The following is a 19,963-nucleotide window of genomic DNA, read 5'->3' as shown; positions in this document are numbered from 1 at the left end:
GCTGGATGTTTACAAGCCTATGTGACTAATGTAGCAAAACTGAACTTGTATAAAATAAAAAAAAAAGAGTAAACCTAAATTCTAAAAGTGAAAATGTACAAACATACTTTGGAACATCTAAACAATGTTAATTGTCCCTAAGCAGTAATCTATATTTTTTTTTCTGGAATTCCTCTTGAAGAATAGCAAAGCAGAGCCCATCTCTCATACAGCGAGGGAAAAAAATTATTTGACCCCTTGCTGATTTTTGTACATTTGCCCACTGACAAAGAAATTATTAGTCTATAATTTAAATGGTAGGTTTATTTTAAGTGAGGGAGACTGAACAAAAATATCCAGAAAAACGTATTTCAAAAAGTTGTAAATTGATTTGCATTTTAATAAGTGAAATAAGTATTTGATCCCCTATGAATCAGCAAGATTTCTGGTTCCCTGGTGTCTTCTATACAGGTAACGAGCTGAGATTAGGAGCACTCTCTTAAAGGGAGCGCTCCTAACCTCAAGGATGTCAGGGACAAGATTGTAGACCTACACAAGGCTGGAATGGGCTACAAGACCATCGCCAAGCAGCTTGGTGAGAGGGTGACAATAGTTGGTGCGATTATTTGCAAATGGAAAAAACACATGATGATCGAGAACGATGAGGAATCAGCCCAGAACTACAAAGGAAAATCTTGTCAATGATCTCAAGGCAGCTGGGACCATAGTCACCAAGAAAACAATTGGCAACACACTATACCGCAAAGGACTGAAATCCTACAGCGCTCCCACAAGATCCCATTGCTCAAAAAAGCACATGTACAGGCCCGTCTGAAGTTTGCTAATGAACAGCTGAATGATTCAGAGGAGAACTGGGTGAAAGTGTTGTCATCAGATGAGACCAAAATCAAGCTCTTTGACATCAACTCAATTTACCATGTTTGGAGGAGGAGGAATGCTGCCTATGACACCAAGAATACCATCCCCGCCATCAAACACGGAGGTGGAAACATTATGCTTTGGAGGTGGTTTTCTGCTAAGGGGACAGGACAACTTCACTGCATCAAAGGAACGATGGACGGGGCCATGTACTGTCAAATCTTGGGTGAGATTCAGCCAGGGCATTGAAAATAGATCGTGGATGGGTATTTCCAGCATGACAATGACCCAAAACACATGGCCAAGGCAATAAAGGATTTGCTCAGGAAGAAGCACATTACAGTTCTGGAGTGGCGTAGCCAGTCTCCAGACCTTAAACCCATACAAAAAAAAAAAAAAATATGTGAAGGGAGCTGAAGATTTGAGTTATCAAAAGTCACTCTCAAAACCTTAATGAGTTGCAGAGGATCTACAAAGAGGAGTGGGACAAAATCCCTCCTGAGATGTGTGCAAACATGGAGGCCAACTACAAGAAACATCTGACCTCTGTCATTGCCAACAAGGGTTTTGTCACAAAGTCATGTTTTGCGAAGGGGTCAAATACTTATTTCACTCATTAAAATGCAAATCAATAACTTAAACTGAAAATGCGTTTTTCTGAATATTTTGTTATTATTCTGTCTCTCACTGTTATAATGAACCTATCGCTAAAATTATAGACTGATCATTTCCTTGTCAGTGGGCAAACGTACAAAATCAGCAGGGGAAAAAATACTATTTTCCCTCACTTTAGCGCTACAGCTATAGTGTCAGATCTAAGGCCAGCCTTTTTTTCCCACAAATAGAGCTTTCTTTTGGTGGTATTTGATCACCTCGGCGGTTTTTATTTTTTGCGCTATAAACAAAAATAGAGCGGCAATTTTTAAAAAAGCGCATTATTTTTTACTTTTTGTTATAATAAATATCCCCCAAAAATATATAAAAAAACTTTTTTTTCCCTCATTTTAGGCCGATACGTATTCTTCTACATATTTTTGGTAAAAAAAAAAATCGCAATAAGCGATTATTGATTGGTTTGCGCAAAAGTTATAGCGTTTACAAAATAGGGATAGTTTTATAGCATTTTTTTTTTACTAGCAATGGCTGCGATCAGCGATTTTTATTGTGACTGCGACATTGTGGGGGACCCATCGGACATTTTTGGGACCATTGTCATTTATACAGTAATCACTGCTATATAAATGCAGTGATTCCTGTGTAAATGACACTGGCAGTGAAGGGGTTAACCAGTGGGTGGCAGTGTAGGGGTTAAGTGTTCCTAGGGGTGTGTTACTAACTGTGGGGGGGTTGGGCTTTCATTTAGTGAACACTGATCTCTGCTCCAATCACATGGAGCAGAGATCAGCGTCACTAGTTGCTAGGCAGAATGGAGAAATGCTGTTTACAACGGCATTTCTTCATTTGGCCGCTCCGTGAGCCGTTTGCGGGTATGCCCGCGGCGATCAAGTCCGCGGGTCCCGCGACCGGACTCACGGGGGTCCCGACCAGCGCGGGAGCGCACCGCCGGCGGCGTGCTCCCAATGGCAGGGCGGCAAATTTAAAGGGACGTACATGTACGCCCATTTGCCTACCCGTGCCATTCTGTCGACGTAGATCGGCGTGCGCTGGTCGGCAAGTGGTTAACAGCCTTTTTTGGGGCACAACTTCTAGAGTTCAGTACCTCCTTAAAGTGGAAGTAAACCCTCCTATCGTTTTCAGCCAAGGAAGCTTTCAACTTTGTTTGATCTTCAACTGTCGTGATGCTTTTTTTTTTTTTTTAAACAGTTAAATTGATGGGTTTACCTCTGCTTTAAAGAGGAAGTAAACCCTAATGGGTTTACTTAATCTTTGATTCCCTGCAAAGGTAAAGCATAATGGACTACTATGCATTGCATAGTAGTCCATTATGTGTCACTTACCTGACACAGGAGCCAGCGAAGTCACCGCTGTCCCCTGTAGTTCCGAGCATCCACCTTCTTGGTGGGTCTCCGTGGGTCTCGCTGCTCCGGCGCTGTGATTCGCCAGAGCAGTGATGACGTCACTCCCGTGCATGCGCACGGGAGCCGACACTCGTGGCATATCGCTGCGATCTGCGGCTTACCCAGTGCGCCTGCGTGCCACTGTCTACGGCGCATGCGCCGTAGACAGCGGTGGCTGTCTTCAGGTAAATATCTCCTAAACCGTATAGGTTTAGGAGATATTTCTTGGACCTACAGGTAAGCCTTAATCTAGGCTTACCTGTAGGTCAAAGTGGTTTGTAAGGGTTTACAACCACTTTAAGAACAGCATTCCTATTTCTAAGGGCAAGAAGCATGATTTTTAGGTTTCCACAAGTACTGCTGACACATACAGTATGATGCATACATGTGACACAAATCCACAACGGCTAGATGAAATTTCATCTTATTTCCCCCCCATGTTCTCTACAAACTTTCTTGGCATCAATAAGAATTGGCGATTCCCTTTTTAAACGTGGGTTATTCACCCATTCAACTGCTGATTTTATTACTGGATTATGTTTGCAGCACATTTTTGATGTATGCCTTATACAAGGCTGCATTCACACCTGAGCGGATTGTTTTCAGGAGGAAAGTCATGCGATTTTACTGCGATTTTGTACAGGTCAAAAGGTCAATGTAAAAAGCAGAAAATCGCCTGTAATCAGCCTAAAAAAAAAAAACTCGTGTTTTTTGAGCTTCAGGCATTTTGCGTCAGGCGACAGAACGCTCAGATGAGAACAGGGGCCATTTAAATGAATGTGATTTTGCTTGTTGGGCGTTTTGGAACTTTTGGAGCTTTTTACGAGCTGAAAATGCTCAGGTGTGAATGCAGCCTTAAACACTTCTTAAATCTAGGCTTTGGATGTTTGTTTTGTGTGGATTTTGTGTTTTTATGGGAATGAGACTATATTCCTTTTGAAAAATACACATACTCGTGCTGATGATGTGACAAAAAATATTAAATCAATAAAAGTGAAAAAGTTGCAGCTGCTATACACAAAGTGCTAATCATTTGGAAACCATAAAAGATATAAATACAGCGCTCGTAAACATACTGAATAAAAGTGAAAAAATATATTATATATTTTTTTCACTTTTATTCGGTAAGTTTGCGAGCGCTGTATTTATATGTTTTATGTATATTCCTTTTAGTATCAATCAGTTCTCTAAATGACGGAATGACAAACTGGCAGATCATTTCATGAAATTGTACCATATTATCTTTTTTGCTTTAAAACATAAAAATTGAAAAAATAAATAAAAAATAAAAAAACGTACATAACATACACAACACTTTGAAAATGCCCGTACATGCCAATTACTGCATTACTGAAAGGCATTTTTAAGTGTTGCTGGTGTCAATCAGCCCACTGCGTCAGAAATTGGAAATTGAAAGAACAGCTAAGGGTTTTATAATTCCAATGTGCTGGTGAGCTAAACCCTGTGCATCCAGTGCATAGTGCATCCAGAAAGAGGAAGAAAAAATAAAAAAAAGGAAGAAAAAAAAATAAAAAAATAAAAATAAAAATGGAAAAAAAAAATATGGCTGAAAAAGTTCACCTGTTCAGGGCAGACAATAGTCTAAATCCTGGCCGTTTCTCTTCACTCCAGGGAGCCTGCTGCCTTCAGAGACCGAAGTCAAGAAGGGGAAGAAGAAAGAATGTTTGATGTCAGTTAAAATCCCAATAGAAAATACTGAACATTATGGTCGCATGTAGTTAGTGCTCTGCCCAAAGAAACAGCACTATAGAAGAGTTAATGAGCGGAGAATGGAAAATAAGATTTGAAAGAACAGAACGGAACCATAGTAAGTGGTGAAATTCTGCTCGTCAGAGAGGATTCTGGGTAAGAACAGCCGTCAGAATGCAAGGCGCTGCATCTCCAACGCTGAGAGCCAGAAGAGAGGTAAGCAAGTTTTACATTCAAAATTAGTGTCAGCAAAGAAACTGAAGCCTGTAATTAAAGATAGGAGTTGGAGGCAAAATAGTCATTAAAGTTTCTTTTAGGTGATCATTAGCTTAAGAAAGCATTGTAGAATTATTAAGAAGAACGAGGCAGAATTACTAATGATTCTACGAAACCTGAGCCAGACACTAGCGCTTTTTTTTGTTTTTTTTGTTTTGTTTTTTATTGTTCTATCACAGGCAAGGAGATCAGCACTTTAATGGCAGAATACTGTTTACCACATAAAATCAGACAAAGCCAAGCCGTTTTTGTTGCACTGCCCAATTACTGCATTTTTTTCCTTTTTATGAGTTCGTGGCATTCTGTTACAGGACTGTGTGTGTGTGAAGGCGTTATCAGACACGGCTGGTGGTCATTGTCATCTGTGCATTGTGGAAAAAATAAATAAAAAAATAAATAAAAAATCAGCAAATCGCAGAAGAATATTGGCAGAAAGTTGAAAATCCAGGCATTGCTGCTTTCAGCTTCACACAGACATTTTTTTTTTTCCTGGTTTCAGGACTTTTTTTTTTTTTTTTTGTTTCTGAAAGTTCCTTGGCAGGGAAGCAGTTGCCAGTGGGAACAAATGACACCAGGGATCCAGAGCGTGGGACACAGAGCCCAGCTGCACTTTTAACCTCTCTCACTGGAAATTATTTTATTGAGCTCATTTACTTGCCAGGGACGCTGCTTTTTACCAAGCCAAGTCAGGTCAGGCTATAGATCACTTCTGCTACAGTGCAATCTCTAGATTCACATATGAATGATAATGCCCTTTGGTACATAAAAGGATGAATATTATGTAAATAAACTCAATGTCTCTGGTCTGAAGATCAGAACTTAAAAACAGAAAGCCCTCAAAACTGTGCTCATGGACTAGAAACCCCCCAGCATGTTTGGTTAGCTGTAAGGCTGGATTTACACCTATGCATTTTTTGGTGCTTTTTGCATTTTGCAGATTTGTACTACAGCCCATTTAACATGGTTTCCTATGGAACACGTTCTGTAGAGCAAATCTGCAAAATGCAAGAAGCGCTAAAAATGCATTGGTGTGAATCCAGCCTTAAAGAACTACTTATGTTCTCTATAGTTGCAAAGTCCTAGCAATGCTAATAAGGATGGGCATGTTCACAACTCCACGTGCCCGCCAGGAAGCTGACACTGTGCAGGGCTAATCACAGGCAGAGACCGATCTGGACCAGGAAATGTCTCACTGCCTGTGATTAGTGCTAATTAGTGGAAATATCTCACTGCCTGTGATTAGAGCCAATTAGTGAAAATGACTCACTGCCTGTGATTAGTGCTGCGCAGTGTCAGCTTCCTGGCAGGTACGTGGAGTTGCGGACACGCCTCAACCCATCCTTACTAATAAGTAGGACATACACTATATTACTAAAAGTATCGGGACGCTTGCTTTTACGTGAACTTGAATGGCGTTCCAGTCTTAGTCCGTAGGTTTCAATATTGAGTTGGCCCACGCTTTGCAGCTATAACAGCTTCAACTATTCTGGGAAGGCTGTCCACAAGGTTTAGGAGTGTGTCTATGGGAATGTTTGACATTCTTCATTCTTGCATTTGTGAGATCAGGCCCTGATGTTGGACAAGAAGGCCTAGCTCACAGTCTCTGCTCTAATTCATCCCAAATGTGTTTTATCAGGTTTGAAGTCAGGACTCTGTGCAGGCCTGTCATGTTCCTCCACCCCAAACACGCTCATTAAAGTCTTTATGGACCTTGCTTTGTGCACTGGTCCAAATCATTTGGTGGAGGGGAGATTATGGTGTGGGGATGATTTTCCCCCACATCATAACCCTCGGGCTTTCACACTGGAGTGAATGGAGCAGCTGTTTTAGGGCGGTTTGCAGGCACCATTTTTAATGCTAAATCACCTGCAAAATACCCCAGTGTGAAAGGGGTCCAAGACTGGGATGCAATTAAAGTTCATGTAAAGGCAGGAGTCCCAATACTTTTGGTAACATAGTGTATAATGGCTACTTTTATCAATGTAAGGGTCAACGGCTAAAAGCAAAAACATGCCGTAAAAACGGTTCATGATAACCTGTTTTTCATGACAGCTTGCAGACCTTTTTAAATTATTAAGAGCCAAACATGCTATGGCGCTAAATGAACCCAAACTCTGTCACTATGGGTGCACCAATACGGATATTGGTGCTGATGCACAGTATTTTCACAAGGTACTTGTGAAAATGCTCCCGATACTGAAATGGATACTTTGCATCCAAAATGAATGGACGCAAAATGCACTGCAAAGAATCCCATGCGATTTGTACAGGAATGTGGTGCGATCCCAGTCTGAATCACATGCGGTTTCCTGCACTGCCCCTGCGTGAACCCAAACAGTAATCACTATGACAAGCCTGGGTTCACACAGAAGCAGTGGGGAAACATCATGCGATTCAGACTTATAATTTCCACTGCATTTCTGTTCAAATCGCATGGTATTCTTTGCTGTTGCGATTTGTGCCAATTCATTTTGTATGGACGTAAATCGCATCAAAAAGTATTGATCCGCTGTATCAGTGAGAGTTTGTAGATTGAAAGAAAAACATTGGTACATCCCTACCTTTCACCGCTCACAGGCCGGCCTGTATCTTTCTTAATTTCCAGCAATAAGCCAGATGAAGGCCCTGTAGTCTCCTGCTTCACTATACTCCACCATCTAAATAACCGCCAGCACAGTGCAGAATTAAAAAGTCTTGCACGCACCACTAATATTTTTTTGTTCAACCCAGTGGGCGGAATGTTTTATATTGAACCGTTCGACAATCGGCCCGTGTGCTAGGCTTTAGACCTTGGGGGGTCCGGAGCACTTGAAGTTCGGGGGTCCCTTAACATGGAAATTAGATGTTTTTCTCTAATTTTATTGACTATAAAAAAAACACATTACACGGGTAATTTGAACTGGCAAGTCATACATTACACTACAATATTTACAAAAAAGTATTTCCCTGCACTTAGGATCTGCAAAATCTATAACTTAAGCTGGCCATAGACAGATTGAATCTAGGCCGGTTCAGGAAGAACCCCTTATAAATCCAGCACAGGAAACGCACATCGAAGACCTTCAACTCCAGCCATTGAAGACGTTCAACTCCAGCCTTATTACCGTACAATGACAGCACACCAAAAAAAAAATGCTAATCATCAGTTCAATGTTGAAGCCCACATTTACTTTCTACATTGCATTAATAGATCATTCATCTGGGCCTTTGATGTTGCCTACAATCCTGGCCTGTTGTTAAAAGATATCAAAAAGATCTTTGCAATTACATCCATGCCATTGAAATGAGAATGATGTCAAGGCAAGAAAACTGAAAAACAGCCCGGAGAGTACGGGCAAACATCAGAGTAACGAGGATCTGACAAAAACCAGTGATTAATAAAAAGAACTTTATGTCATCGCTGTGGATAAGAGATAGATGCGAGGATTCAGACCAACTCCAGATTCCTCCTCCTCTTCTCCCCCCCCCCCCCCCCCAGACAAGGCGAAACTTTCAGGAACTGCACCAAATGACCCCATTTTGTTTGCCTGTTACTGAAAGTCAACTGTAAGCTGCCAAAACCAAACCACAATCACCTCCCTGGTATACATCAGTACATAAAGTGTCCTTTTCCAAGTGTACAGAAGTACTGATTTACTATGAATAAAACCAGAACCTCTGCCAAAGTCAATGCATTTTTCACCTAAGTCTACACAGACTAGAGCTACACTTCAATAAAACACGCTAAACATCTGGATACAAAGGACAACCGAACCTTCGAACACAAGTCTAGCCACAGAGTATGTATGCTAGATGCTTCACCTAGAGCCATTTATCACCATCACAAAGACGGAATGCAAGCTTTAATGCTTAGCAAAGAATAGAAATGGAGAGGGAAATGGTTAGACCTGAAAATGTGAACATAGAAATGGAGTTAAACAAATATTAATTTTGCATATTCATAATTACAACAAACATTTTATAAACAAAAATGGCAAATCAAATATCTCACAAAAACCTGAGCAATATGAAAATTGCAGATTACCCTCTTCAATTACTAGGGTTATAAGGCAAGGGAGATACCACCATTTATGAAAGCCCATCATCAAGTAGGTGCCCATTCTCTTAAAGTGGCCTTGAAATTGTATAACGTAACCATAATGCTGATGTGCGGGATCCTTATTTTTTGGTCAGCAAGTACCTGTTAGCATTACCCCTTTCCACCTTTTTTTCTTAGCTAATCTAGTTAGGGAGCCAAGTCCACATTGGGCTCCCAAGTTCTAACTTGACAGAACACCTCCATGTAAGGGAATATTGATGAGGTAAATTTGTATCACACTTTATATTTCTCATTCAACTTTAAAATTTTGTACTATGATGGTGGAGAAGTCCTTGATAGGACACGGTGTAAGGAGGACATATTTTGAGATCTTCTGAGCACACAAGATGGATAAAATCCTTCTCAGATTTAAACTATAACTAAGGCAATGCAATTTCAGCCACGTGCAAACATTCCAAACCGTATATAAGTGGTGACAAGGCACACACATAGTTTAGTATAGATCAAGAGTGTCCAACCTGCGACCCAACACAAAACCATAAAACTTTTGACAGGGTCTCTTTACTGGACTTTTATACGTTTTATCTTCCCAAAGCAAACTGTCCCACTCTTCACAATCACGCCTTATTCATGTCACCAGTTTTTGGCAGCACCTATATTTGTGAGCAACTATTTAAGGAAGAAGCACACAGGGGCAAAATTGGAACCAAACTATTTGATGAGCACCTTGAGAATTAATTGAGAATTGCTACTCCATCCATCCAACCCGATATTGACGCGTTAGTTTATCAAAAAGAGCATCAAATCGTTTTATGTTGCCTTCTTTTACCATAATAAGTTTTATAACTCAAATAGGTACTTTATCCATATCGGTGATCGTTACTTGTAATCTGCCTGTCTTTTTCTGCTCATCAGTCATCATTGTTGTTAGTATGTTTTATGTGTGTGACCCAAGACAATTCCTCTTTTTCCAATGTAGGCCAGGTAGGTCAAAAAGGTTGGACACCCCTGGTATAGATGATGCAGTAGAACCTCAAACTACTGTCCATTGTTCTTACTTTGCCAGGTGCACTTTAAAAGCCAGTGTATTTATCCAAGTAGTTGAAAGTATCCATTTAGTCTTGGTGTAAAATATTCAATAGTTCTTGTGTATGGATGTACAAAGTCATAATATTCATCTTCATGTGGTTCATCTTCAATTCCACTTGAAAAGGTGAACAAATGATAAGTCTTCTGCAGCATATAGCTCTGAGTATGGGACATTAAATGTTTGAAAAGTCCAGGCTGTATGAAAAAAGTTAATTCGATACCTCTGGATGCACTATTAGTAGTCAGCTACATAACCCAATCGATAGAAGGGCTGAAAAAAGCCGGGAACATCACACTTGAGTTAAATTTGCAGATCCCTATAAACCCACTTTGTAAGTAACTTTGAGGTAAATGGGTTGGTGATAAAGTAAGCTCTCACACAGCGTCAAAGACTAGCTTTGTGTGTGCTGTTTGACAGTAAGCTTCCTTATAGTCAACAAAGTTAATATAAAATTTTCCCTCGGAAGACCGTGCATTGTTGTAAGATATTTAGAGCAAAGCTCTAACATGAATAACAGTATTGTCATCTAATATTGAAGGAACATGAAAGAAGATGAAGAACTGTGGCAGCAAGTACAGGGTCCACATGTATTAATACTGTCAAACCCAGGCACCAATACTTTTCTTTAAGCAGCTATACATTTTATTTTTTTCTGGCGGTGCTCTGTTGTCATCAAAGATCTGGTTTCGCTTCCTGGATTCTGGCTTCTTCCTCAGGTGATGGCCTGCTTAAGATTTACTTTAACTATTCAATCCAGCCAACTTAGTTGACCTCCTCAACTATTAGAAGGCATCGCTGATTGCAGAGTAGTAGGTTTGTGCTTTTGCAAAACAAGTGACATTTTGTGAATAATAGTATACACAGAGCATGGAATCCTGTCCAAGTCAGCTGTAAGCCTTACCCCTTCCTGGCATCAAAGTGGAAATAAATCCTCCTAAGCGCTATAGCTAAAGAGCTGCAATCTTATCCTCGGTTTGAGCTGTAGTTGCCATATAGCTGCACACTGATCAGTTATGACAATGGCCACTTGATGGTTTGACAGTTTTGTTAAGAGCATAAAGAACTTTGACCATTATCATTCATGGCAGGTCTTAAAGTGATTGTAAAGTCTCTTTTTTTTCCCTCTAAAAATAACAAACATGTTATATACGTACCTGCTCTGTTGCAGTGAATTTGCACAGAGCAGCCTGGATCTTCCTCCTCTTCTCGGGTCCCTCTTCTGTGCTCTTGGCCCCTCCCTCCTGTCGAGTGCCCCGACAGCAAGCAGCTTGCTATGGGGGCATCCGAGCTGAGTCACAGCTCCCGTGTCCATTCATATACGGAGCCCCGGCCCCACCCCTTCTCTCTCCTGATTGGCTGACTGACTGACAGCAGTGGGAACCAATAGTACCGCTGTTGTGTCTCAGCCAATCAGGAGGAGCATCTCGGACAGCCAAGGCACTTGTGGACATCACTGGAGAGAGATGGGGTGCAGGTAAGTATTAGGGGTGCTGGAGATGGCTACTGCACAGAAGGCTTTTTATCTTAATGCATAGAATAAGATAAAAAAATAATTCTGCCTTTACAACCCCCGTTAAATATAACGGTTTTAGGTATTGTTAAACCAAGGGCTTAGCTCTGGTTTAGACCCCACCCCTATCCTTCAACTATGCAATGCATATTCTACTTTCTAATGAGGTCTTGTATCCGATAGTGAGGCCCCGCTGATACTTGAGCGTTTTGTAGCTTGTAGCTCAAAGCTCAAAAACGCTCAACAAGCAACAACCTATTGTTTTTCAATAGCCCTTGTTGTCATCTGAGAATCTGGCCGTTCACAAAAGTACACAACCTCGTTTTTGAGGCAGAATTCAGAATTTCTGTCCCCGTAGACTTTAAAGTGGCTGTACACCCTGTGCAACCACTTTTACTTACAGGTAAGCCTATATTAAGGCTTACCTGTAGGTGCTTGAAATATCTCCTAAACCTCCATGGTTTAGGAAATATTTACTAAAAAGCCAAGAACTGATGACTTCGGTGCTTGCGCCCTTTAGAAAGGGCACATTCTGCCGTTTCTAATAAGGGTCATGCTGTGACTGGCGGCTCCCGCACACATGCGCGCGGTGACGTCAAGCGACTGCGGCCAGTCACAGAGTCGAAGTTCGCGGCCCCAGAAGGAAGAAGGGCGAATATGGATGCTCCCTGCTAGTGGGGACAACGGAGACACTGCGGGCTTCAGTTTCAGGTAAGTGACAAATGGGCTTTATATGCGATGCATAGTAGCCCATTATGCTTTACCTTTGCAGGGAAATAAAGCAGAAGTAAAACGCACCAGGGTTTACTTCCTCTATAACGGAAACGCTTGAAAAGGCACGTCATACGTTTTTTTGTTTTTTTTTCAAGCGTTTTCTGCTCAAAAAGAAGCTCCCCCCACACACTTTTTCAGCAGCACTTTACACATTTTAGTTAAAAACCAACTGACAAAAGCTGCAAAAACACGCAATTCTGCTTCAAAAAACACTTGACAACGGGATGCTTAAAGTGGTTGTAAACCCTTACAGGCCACTTTAACTTACAGGTAAGCCTATATTAACCTCCCTGGCGGTATGATTAGTTCTGATTTTAGGTGCTGAAAGAGGTACAATTATTTTGCATGGAAATTTGGCGTTTTATATTGTAGGCCTGTAATTCTTAGGAATAACTCTCTTAAATCTGTTCAAACCAGAGTCTAGCAGACATCCCGGGTATGATGAAATTTATAATATAATAATAATAAAAATTATTCAATAATGTAAATCAAATCCAAAAACACTGAAATTTGCTCATTTGCAGAATTGTCGCTGTCATTAGATTTAGTGTTTGATGACGGATCTCCCCACAAATCGCTATCTCTCAATTCTGCAAGTGATTATAATTTATTATCGCTATATATACAGTACTGTGTGTGTTTTGTGTGTTGTTACTTTTTTGAATTTGGCGCCGATCTCCACTCCAGTGCGCTGTAACGTCGCAGGGAACGGAGCTCGGCGGCATTTGGGCACTGTGTGAATCGAGCGGAGGACAGCTCGATCACACAGCGCAGAGCACATCGCTGGATACAGGGGACAAGGTAAGTACCTTCTCCCTGTATCCTCCCTGTATCCAGCGATGCGATCCCGAGTCTGGCTCAGGGTTACCGCTCGTGGTACTGAAATTGCAGCCCGAGCCAGACTCGGGATCACCGCTAGGGAGGTTAAGGCTTACCTGTAGATGCAAGAAATATCTCCTTAAGCTACACAGTTAAGGAGATATTTTCCTAAAAAACGGGCACCGATGTCTACAGTGCATGTGCGTCGTAGACAACGGTGCAGGCACACTGAGCGTGCCGTTAGTGAAGGTGATCATGCCGTCAGTGACGGCTCCCGCATGCATGCGCTGGAGTGACGCCATCGCACGTCATCGCTGTCATCGCACAGCCATTGGCTCCCGCTGCTGTCAATCAAATGCAATGATGCAGGGCCGAGTCCGGCATTCTGCATCTATGGACTCAAATGCTGGACTCATGAGCACGACCGTAAGGTAACCCCCCGCGAGAGCGCTTCTCCTAGGGGGTTATACGACCCGGGGAAAAAAAACAGGCATTGGCAAACCAGACTAGCACGATGCATCCAGATCAAAAATCCCAGCCTCAAACATGGATGTTCAATTACACCTGACCGATTTTATCCTGAGAGTGGTCTGCAATCCTGTACAGAAGACATGAGATTCTAAGCAACGGCCTCAGAAATTGGCTTACCCGCTACGAGGGCGATCCCTCTTCCTCAAATCCATAGCGATGGTGGTTTGACTGCCACTGCTGTCCCTTTTAAAGTACCTACAATCACATGCATGAGTGAACGCCCTCCAAGGCCCACCACACCCACACAAGTAGGCTCCGCCTACCATATCCATCCATCACATGAAGCAGACGACATGCTGCTATCACCATCACCAAACTATCCTCAAACACTCCCACCATATGAGCCGTCCATCATGACACCGTCTCCCCAACACAGGACATGGCATCTTACGTATCTTGTGCATGAATCTACCAGAATTATATTATTGCCATATATTTACTAATTTATTAATTTAATTTATTTAATAATGCATTCATTTATTTCATTAAATACAAAGGGAGTGTACTTACCATTTGCCAGTGTGGCCTCCCTTCTGATGTTTTCCTGGTTGTATTTTAGAAAAGGGGGCTGGGGGACAATAGGGGGAGACAGGAGATGCTGGGGGGGGGGGGGGGTTTCCAAAAGGAAAATCTATTCACCCCAGCCACCGTGTGAATGGAATCCTGTGTGACACGCACACCCAGCCGAAACCAGGAAGTGCAGGTGGATTTGCATTCCACCCATCACTTCCAGTGACAGCCGACGTCACTTCTGCCCCCGGGAAGCTCACGATGGACAAAATAGGCAGGCGCCAGCCGGAAGTGCGGGTGGATTTGCATTCTACCCGCCACCTCCAGTCATGGCTGACATCACTTCTGCCGCCTCCCCCCCCCCACCGGGAGGCCACGAGCTCCAGAGTGGCATCATATCCTGTGAGATTGTTCTAAGAGGGCGGATTAGGGCAAAATGATGCTTGAAGCCCTTCCCCCTCTAGTGCTGAACTGCCCACTCTAGGAGCACACTGCCAGCAGCCCTCATGTTAAAATCAATTAAATTAAATAAGATCTATGGCTTGGATTATATAGTAAAATAATATAAACATGTGCACACTGTTGGGGGCCACATGTGTGCACATAAGTGTACATATACCTACATCTTCTATAGGTCTGTTACACGTGTGTGGGTGTAGTCTCTCAAAGGGCTGCCATACTTGCACAAGTCCATCTATTACCGACTATCTATTCATATAAAATTATTGGTTAGCAATTGATTAGGTTTTATATTATTTTATTTACTATATAATCCAAGACATATATTGTATTTAACTTAATTTTATTTAAATGATTTCCTTAAATTGGAGGCACTCTTTCACCTTTATTTTTTTTTATTTTTTTTGCCCCAGCCAATAGTTCCCTCTGCTATCAATCTGACCAATGAGGAGAGAGATGTTGGCTGGAGCCACTGCACTCATGCACATCGCTGGATTGGATCGGGCTCAGGTAAGAAAAAGGAGGGGGGGGGGGGGTCTGGGGGGAGCTGCGGCACAGAAGGTTTTTCACCTTAATGCATAGAATGCATTAAGGTGAAAAACCTTGAGGCTTTACAACAACTTTAAAGCCCAGCTGAAGTTATGAACCATATGGCTTATGTAGCATAATATCCCATACGTTATCTATAGTGCAATCTTCACACTCTTGTTGACTCCAAAGGGGCAAATAATGACTTAACTGGCAGCACGAAATGTACTCAAGCAGTAATAGGATTCTGCAGCTGGTGAAGTTAAATTGGACAACTGAACCAATGCCAGTCTATAACAAGCTGTTTATTAAACTGAAATGTAAGCTTTGGCAAATTTCACACAGCATGCAAGGAGGACAGGTTTCCTATTTCAGGTGCTGATGTAATATCAGACTAGATGTCTGCCTTTCCGGTAATCACTTTGTTTTATACTCAGATCCCAATGAAGGTGATATAAGCTAAGAAAATGCACTGGCCACTAATTTATTTGCCTATAACAGTGACTGTGAACCTTGGCACCCCAGATGTTTTGGAACTACATTTCCCATGATTCTCACCTATACTGCAGAGTGCATGAGCATAATGTAGTTCCAAAACATCTGGGGTGCCAAGATTTACCATCACTGGCCTATAAGAATTATCAGCTTCAACTTTCCAGAGCTTTTTCAACATGCATTTTTGGAAGTACAAATTGGATAGGAAATTTTGTTCACATTATTAAATCAATGAAGCAAACAGCGTTTATAGATGACAAAGAAGGTTTACATATACTTGTGTGATTAAACAAGAAAACTGCACACAGCATTGCAGATAATGGGTTTCAATAGCAGTACATCAGTGGTCTTTGAGGTCTATGTCTTGGTGGAAAAGTGCTGGCGTGTTCTTGTTGCGGAGACTTGGTTTAAATTACAGCTTTAGTCAAGGAGAACAGATTGGTAGTCAGCTGCTAAACAGTGTTAGTAGATACTTTATTTTGGTTATATTTTAAATCAGCGGTTATTAAGCAGTGCTCGTTTGAAAATCACACTTGTGTTTAAGCAGAGACAGCATACTGAAAAATTCTGTAATGTGACAAATGACTAAAAATTCTGAAGGAAGGGTTAAAGCTGAAGTATGGGTATGATTTATATTGTATAGCTAAATTGGTCCAGTTTGGGCCAGTAAATACATGCATAGTTCATATCTGATGAACTGCTGGGGAAGCTGAAAATGAGTGTAGTAATCACCACTACTACAGTAATAGCAGCGATCTTCAGGGTCCTGTTCTAAGCTGCTTCCCTTCTGCATAGGGACTGACCACAGAGGGTTACATGCTTGGCAGTGCCACCATTCAGAGAAAGCCTTGTCATTTTTTCAATGAATACAAAGCATTCTCTGGTTGGGTGAGGTGGAGCGACAGGCAGCAAAGTCAAGAACTCCACTTCATCCAACCAGAGAATGCTTTGTATTCATTGTAATAAAAGATACAAGAAAATATGTGATCATTCTGAGTTGGATATATGCACTTAAGCCCTGGTTCACATTGGTGCAACACCACACTTGCGACACTGCACCCATTTCAAAAAGTAGTTTCTGTACTACTTTTTGCAATTTCAGGGGAGGGGGGGGGGGGGGGGGTTCCACTGTGAAATAACAGCCAAAATCGAGACCGACATATGGTAGTGAAATTGGGCGAGTTCAGCGGAACGTGCACGGCTTCATTCCCGCAGCTCCCTGGGTTGATTGTCCTTAAAATTCCCTCAGATGTTGCATGCCAGCTCCACCGCCCCCCTCCCCGTGGTTACTATGCAGACAGAAAGCCACTTGGTACAGGACCGGGAAGATCACAGCTATCACTCTGGTCACACAGTGGCTAAGTGGTTAGCACTTTTGCCTAGCAGCACTGGGGTCGCTGGGCAGAATCCAAACCACAGCATTACCTGCATTGAGTTTGCATGTTCTCCCTAGGCCTGCGTGAGTTTTCACACACCGAAGAAATGCTGGTAGGTTAACTGGCTCCTGAATAAATCCACCATATGTATGCGTATGTATGAATGTGAACTTAGGGACCTTAGATTGTAAGTTCCTCGAGTGTAGGGACTAAAGTGTGTGTGTTTGTGTGTGCGCGTGTGTGCCTAGTGCTGCATAAATTATTGGAGCTACCGTATTTATCAGCCTATAACACGCACTTTTTTTCCCCGCGGGTGCGTGTTATACACCAACAGCATACCTTTGGGAGGAAAGGGGGGGACAAGTGCCGCCGGAAATCACAGAGCCGTCATCTCCTCTCCACCAGGCTCTTTGCTCGGCTCTCACTCAGCTCGCATGTCACACACGCAGTTCCGCCTCCACCACCGGCATTGGACCAGTGTTCTCTCTTATCACAGGAGCTGGTCCAATGCCAATGGCAGAGGAAAGACTGTATGTGACTGCCGACTGAGAGCCGAGTAAACAGATGAGGGGTCGGTTATTTCCTATGAGAGATGGTGAGCTGCATTCATGGGCAGATGGCCACAGAACAGGCTGCACTGAAGCTGCAGATGGGCACAGATTAGGCTGCATTGATTCTGACTGACCATTATTTGTTCAAAGTAGTTTATTTAAAAAAAATAGGATTTTTATAACAGCTTACCTGTAAAATCCTTTTCTTTGAGTACATCACGGGACACAGAGCCACGGTATTTACTGAATGGGTTATATAGGCATCTATAGGTGATGGACACTGTCACACCCTAGACAGGAAGTTTAGCTCCCTATATAACCCCTCCCCTTACTCCATAATCCAATGATTATATTGAAGAAAAAGACTTCTCTAGGTTGAGGACCCAACCTAGGTATTCCAGGTAGTTGGCTGTGGTGACCAAGCTTTGGTCTAAGCGGGCTACCGACCGGTCTATTGAGAGCAGGTCGTCTAAGTAAGCTATAATTGTCCAAATCATCCTCAGACAGCCTTACACCGCAAAAGGGAAAACCACCCAGGAGCTTTTTGCATGGCGCTTTGGCTGACCAATTTTTCACCCATAAGATTCTACGCATATGCACCAACCCAAGCGTAAGGTGAAAGGTCTGAAGGATAGAATCTCTGATTGTGTCAACTGCACCTTAGACACTCGCGAAGGTACTCCCACAGTAAGGGGAGGGGTTATATAGGGAGCTAAACTTCCTTTCTAGGATGTGTCCAGTGTCCATCACCTAGAGGTGCCTATATAACCCATTCAGTAAATACTGTGTCCCGTGATGTACGAAAAAGGAAAAAAACTTTTTTTCCCTGAAACTTTACTCTCTAAAATGGGGTGTATGTTATATGCCGATAAATACGGTATATAAATACTAATAATAATAGGGTCAACTACTACAAAGAACTGTAGCTTTCCCAGCAGTCCCTCGGGTATGAGATTTGCATTCCTATGTTGGCCCAAGCTGGACCAATGTAACAATGCAATATTATATTATTTTTATACAGGATTTACATAGCACCAAGAGTTTGTGCAGTAATTTACAACAACATGTGGGGAGACAATACAATTACAATACAATTCAATACAGGAGGAATCAGAGGGCCCTGCTCATTAGAGCTTACCATCTAGAAGGGAGGATCAAGTGACACAAAAAGGCAATAACTGTGGGGGGATGATCTGATGGAGAAAATAAAAGTACAGTTGTGGATGAAGGATAGGCTTCTCTGAAGAGGAGGTTTTTCAGGGATCGCCTAAAAGTGGAAAGAGTAGGATAGGGAGTTCCAGAGGATGGGAAAGGCTTGGGAGGAGAGCATGGGAGGAGGTCACAAGAAAACTAAACTGCATGAGGTCCTGGGAGGAAGAACAATTTGAATATTATTTTGAGACAAGGTTAGCGATTTATCTGGGGGCCAAGCTGTGGATGCCTTTGTAAATTATTGTTAGCATTTTGAATTTTTGTTGGGTGAATGGCAGCTAATGGAGGGATGGGCAGAGAGTGGTGGCAGACACTGAACCATTTGCATGGTGGATGAGTCTGACTCTGGTGGCAGCATTTATGATAGACTGAAGAGGGGATAGCCTATGTCAGTGACGGCAAACCTTGGCACTCCAGATGTTTTTGAACTACGTTTCCCATGATGCTCTTGAACTCTGCAGTGTAGTTGAGCATCATGGGAAATTTAGTAATAAAACATCTGGAGTGCCAAGGTTCGCCATCACTGGCCTATGTAACGGTATTCCAATGAGGAGGGAGTTGTAGTAGTGGAGGTAAGAGATAATCAGGGAGTGAATTAGGAGCATTGTATTGTCAATAAAACAATAAAAAATAATAATCATACTTGAACTTCAGCTTTAAATCAAGTCCAGAAAGTAATAAAATATAAGCTTTTTGGAATAGGAAAACATTATGTTGGCATCATTGGATTGGATTTATGCTTACCTTCTCCAGCTATTATCTGGCGGTGGGGAGAGATAAACAGGTCCATAGGGAGAGCTGTCACAGTGATCCATAGTTAAGGAAAAACGTTAGCAGTGACAACAAAGCATAGTAAAAGAACAGACATTTTATGGTTTGGGTGGCATCCTGAAGCAGGCCTCAGACATTATCCAGACTTCTATGAATAAACAACAAAGAGTCTGAGGACACTGGAGCCTGGAACAGGAATCCTCAGCATTTCTCAGTGGGAGCTAATCTTCAATTACTCGGTAACTAAATCAGGGCAAGGCACCAAAGCAGAACAAAAGCTAGAATTATAGTGATTTGATAAGTACAAATGGAGAGTCCAGAATGATTTCCAGCAATTAGGCCAAACAATAGACATGTCACTTAAAATTTAACTCGTGAACGCTCATAAATCCGTGAACACTTCCAGGCTCCTCTGCAATAGCTGCAGAACTTGCCA

The 19,963-nt window shown here is 42.1% G+C and overlaps 1 protein-coding gene across 4 annotated transcripts in view; it reads right to left on the bottom strand.

Annotated features, from left to right (window-relative positions):
* The window catches only part of CRTC3 (CREB regulated transcription coactivator 3), a 262,889-nt gene that overhangs the window by 85,413 nt on the left and 157,513 nt on the right, over positions 1–19,963 (bottom strand). For 2 of the 4 annotated variants that reach the window (XM_077473423.1, XM_077473425.1), the window contains exons 4-5: positions 19,501–19,562; positions 4,458–4,520 (exon numbers count right to left, since the gene is read on the bottom strand). In XM_077473423.1, the coding sequence (XP_077329549.1) occupies positions 4,458–4,520; positions 19,501–19,562 (125 nt within the window). The remainder of the gene's footprint in view (positions 1–4,457; positions 4,521–19,500; positions 19,563–19,963) is intronic. The other 2 variants (XM_077473424.1, XM_077473426.1) reach the window with 1 other exon arrangement.

Source organism: Lithobates pipiens, unplaced genomic scaffold (assembly GCF_037356315.1).
Source record: "Lithobates pipiens isolate NorthernLeopardFrog02 unplaced genomic scaffold, aLitPip1_a1.2 Scaffold_8, whole genome shotgun sequence".
In the NCBI taxonomy this organism is placed as follows: domain Eukaryota; kingdom Metazoa; phylum Chordata; class Amphibia; order Anura; family Ranidae; genus Lithobates; species Lithobates pipiens.
Note: the sequence above shows the minus strand (reverse complement) of the source record. Positions and strands in the feature narration are given on the sequence as shown.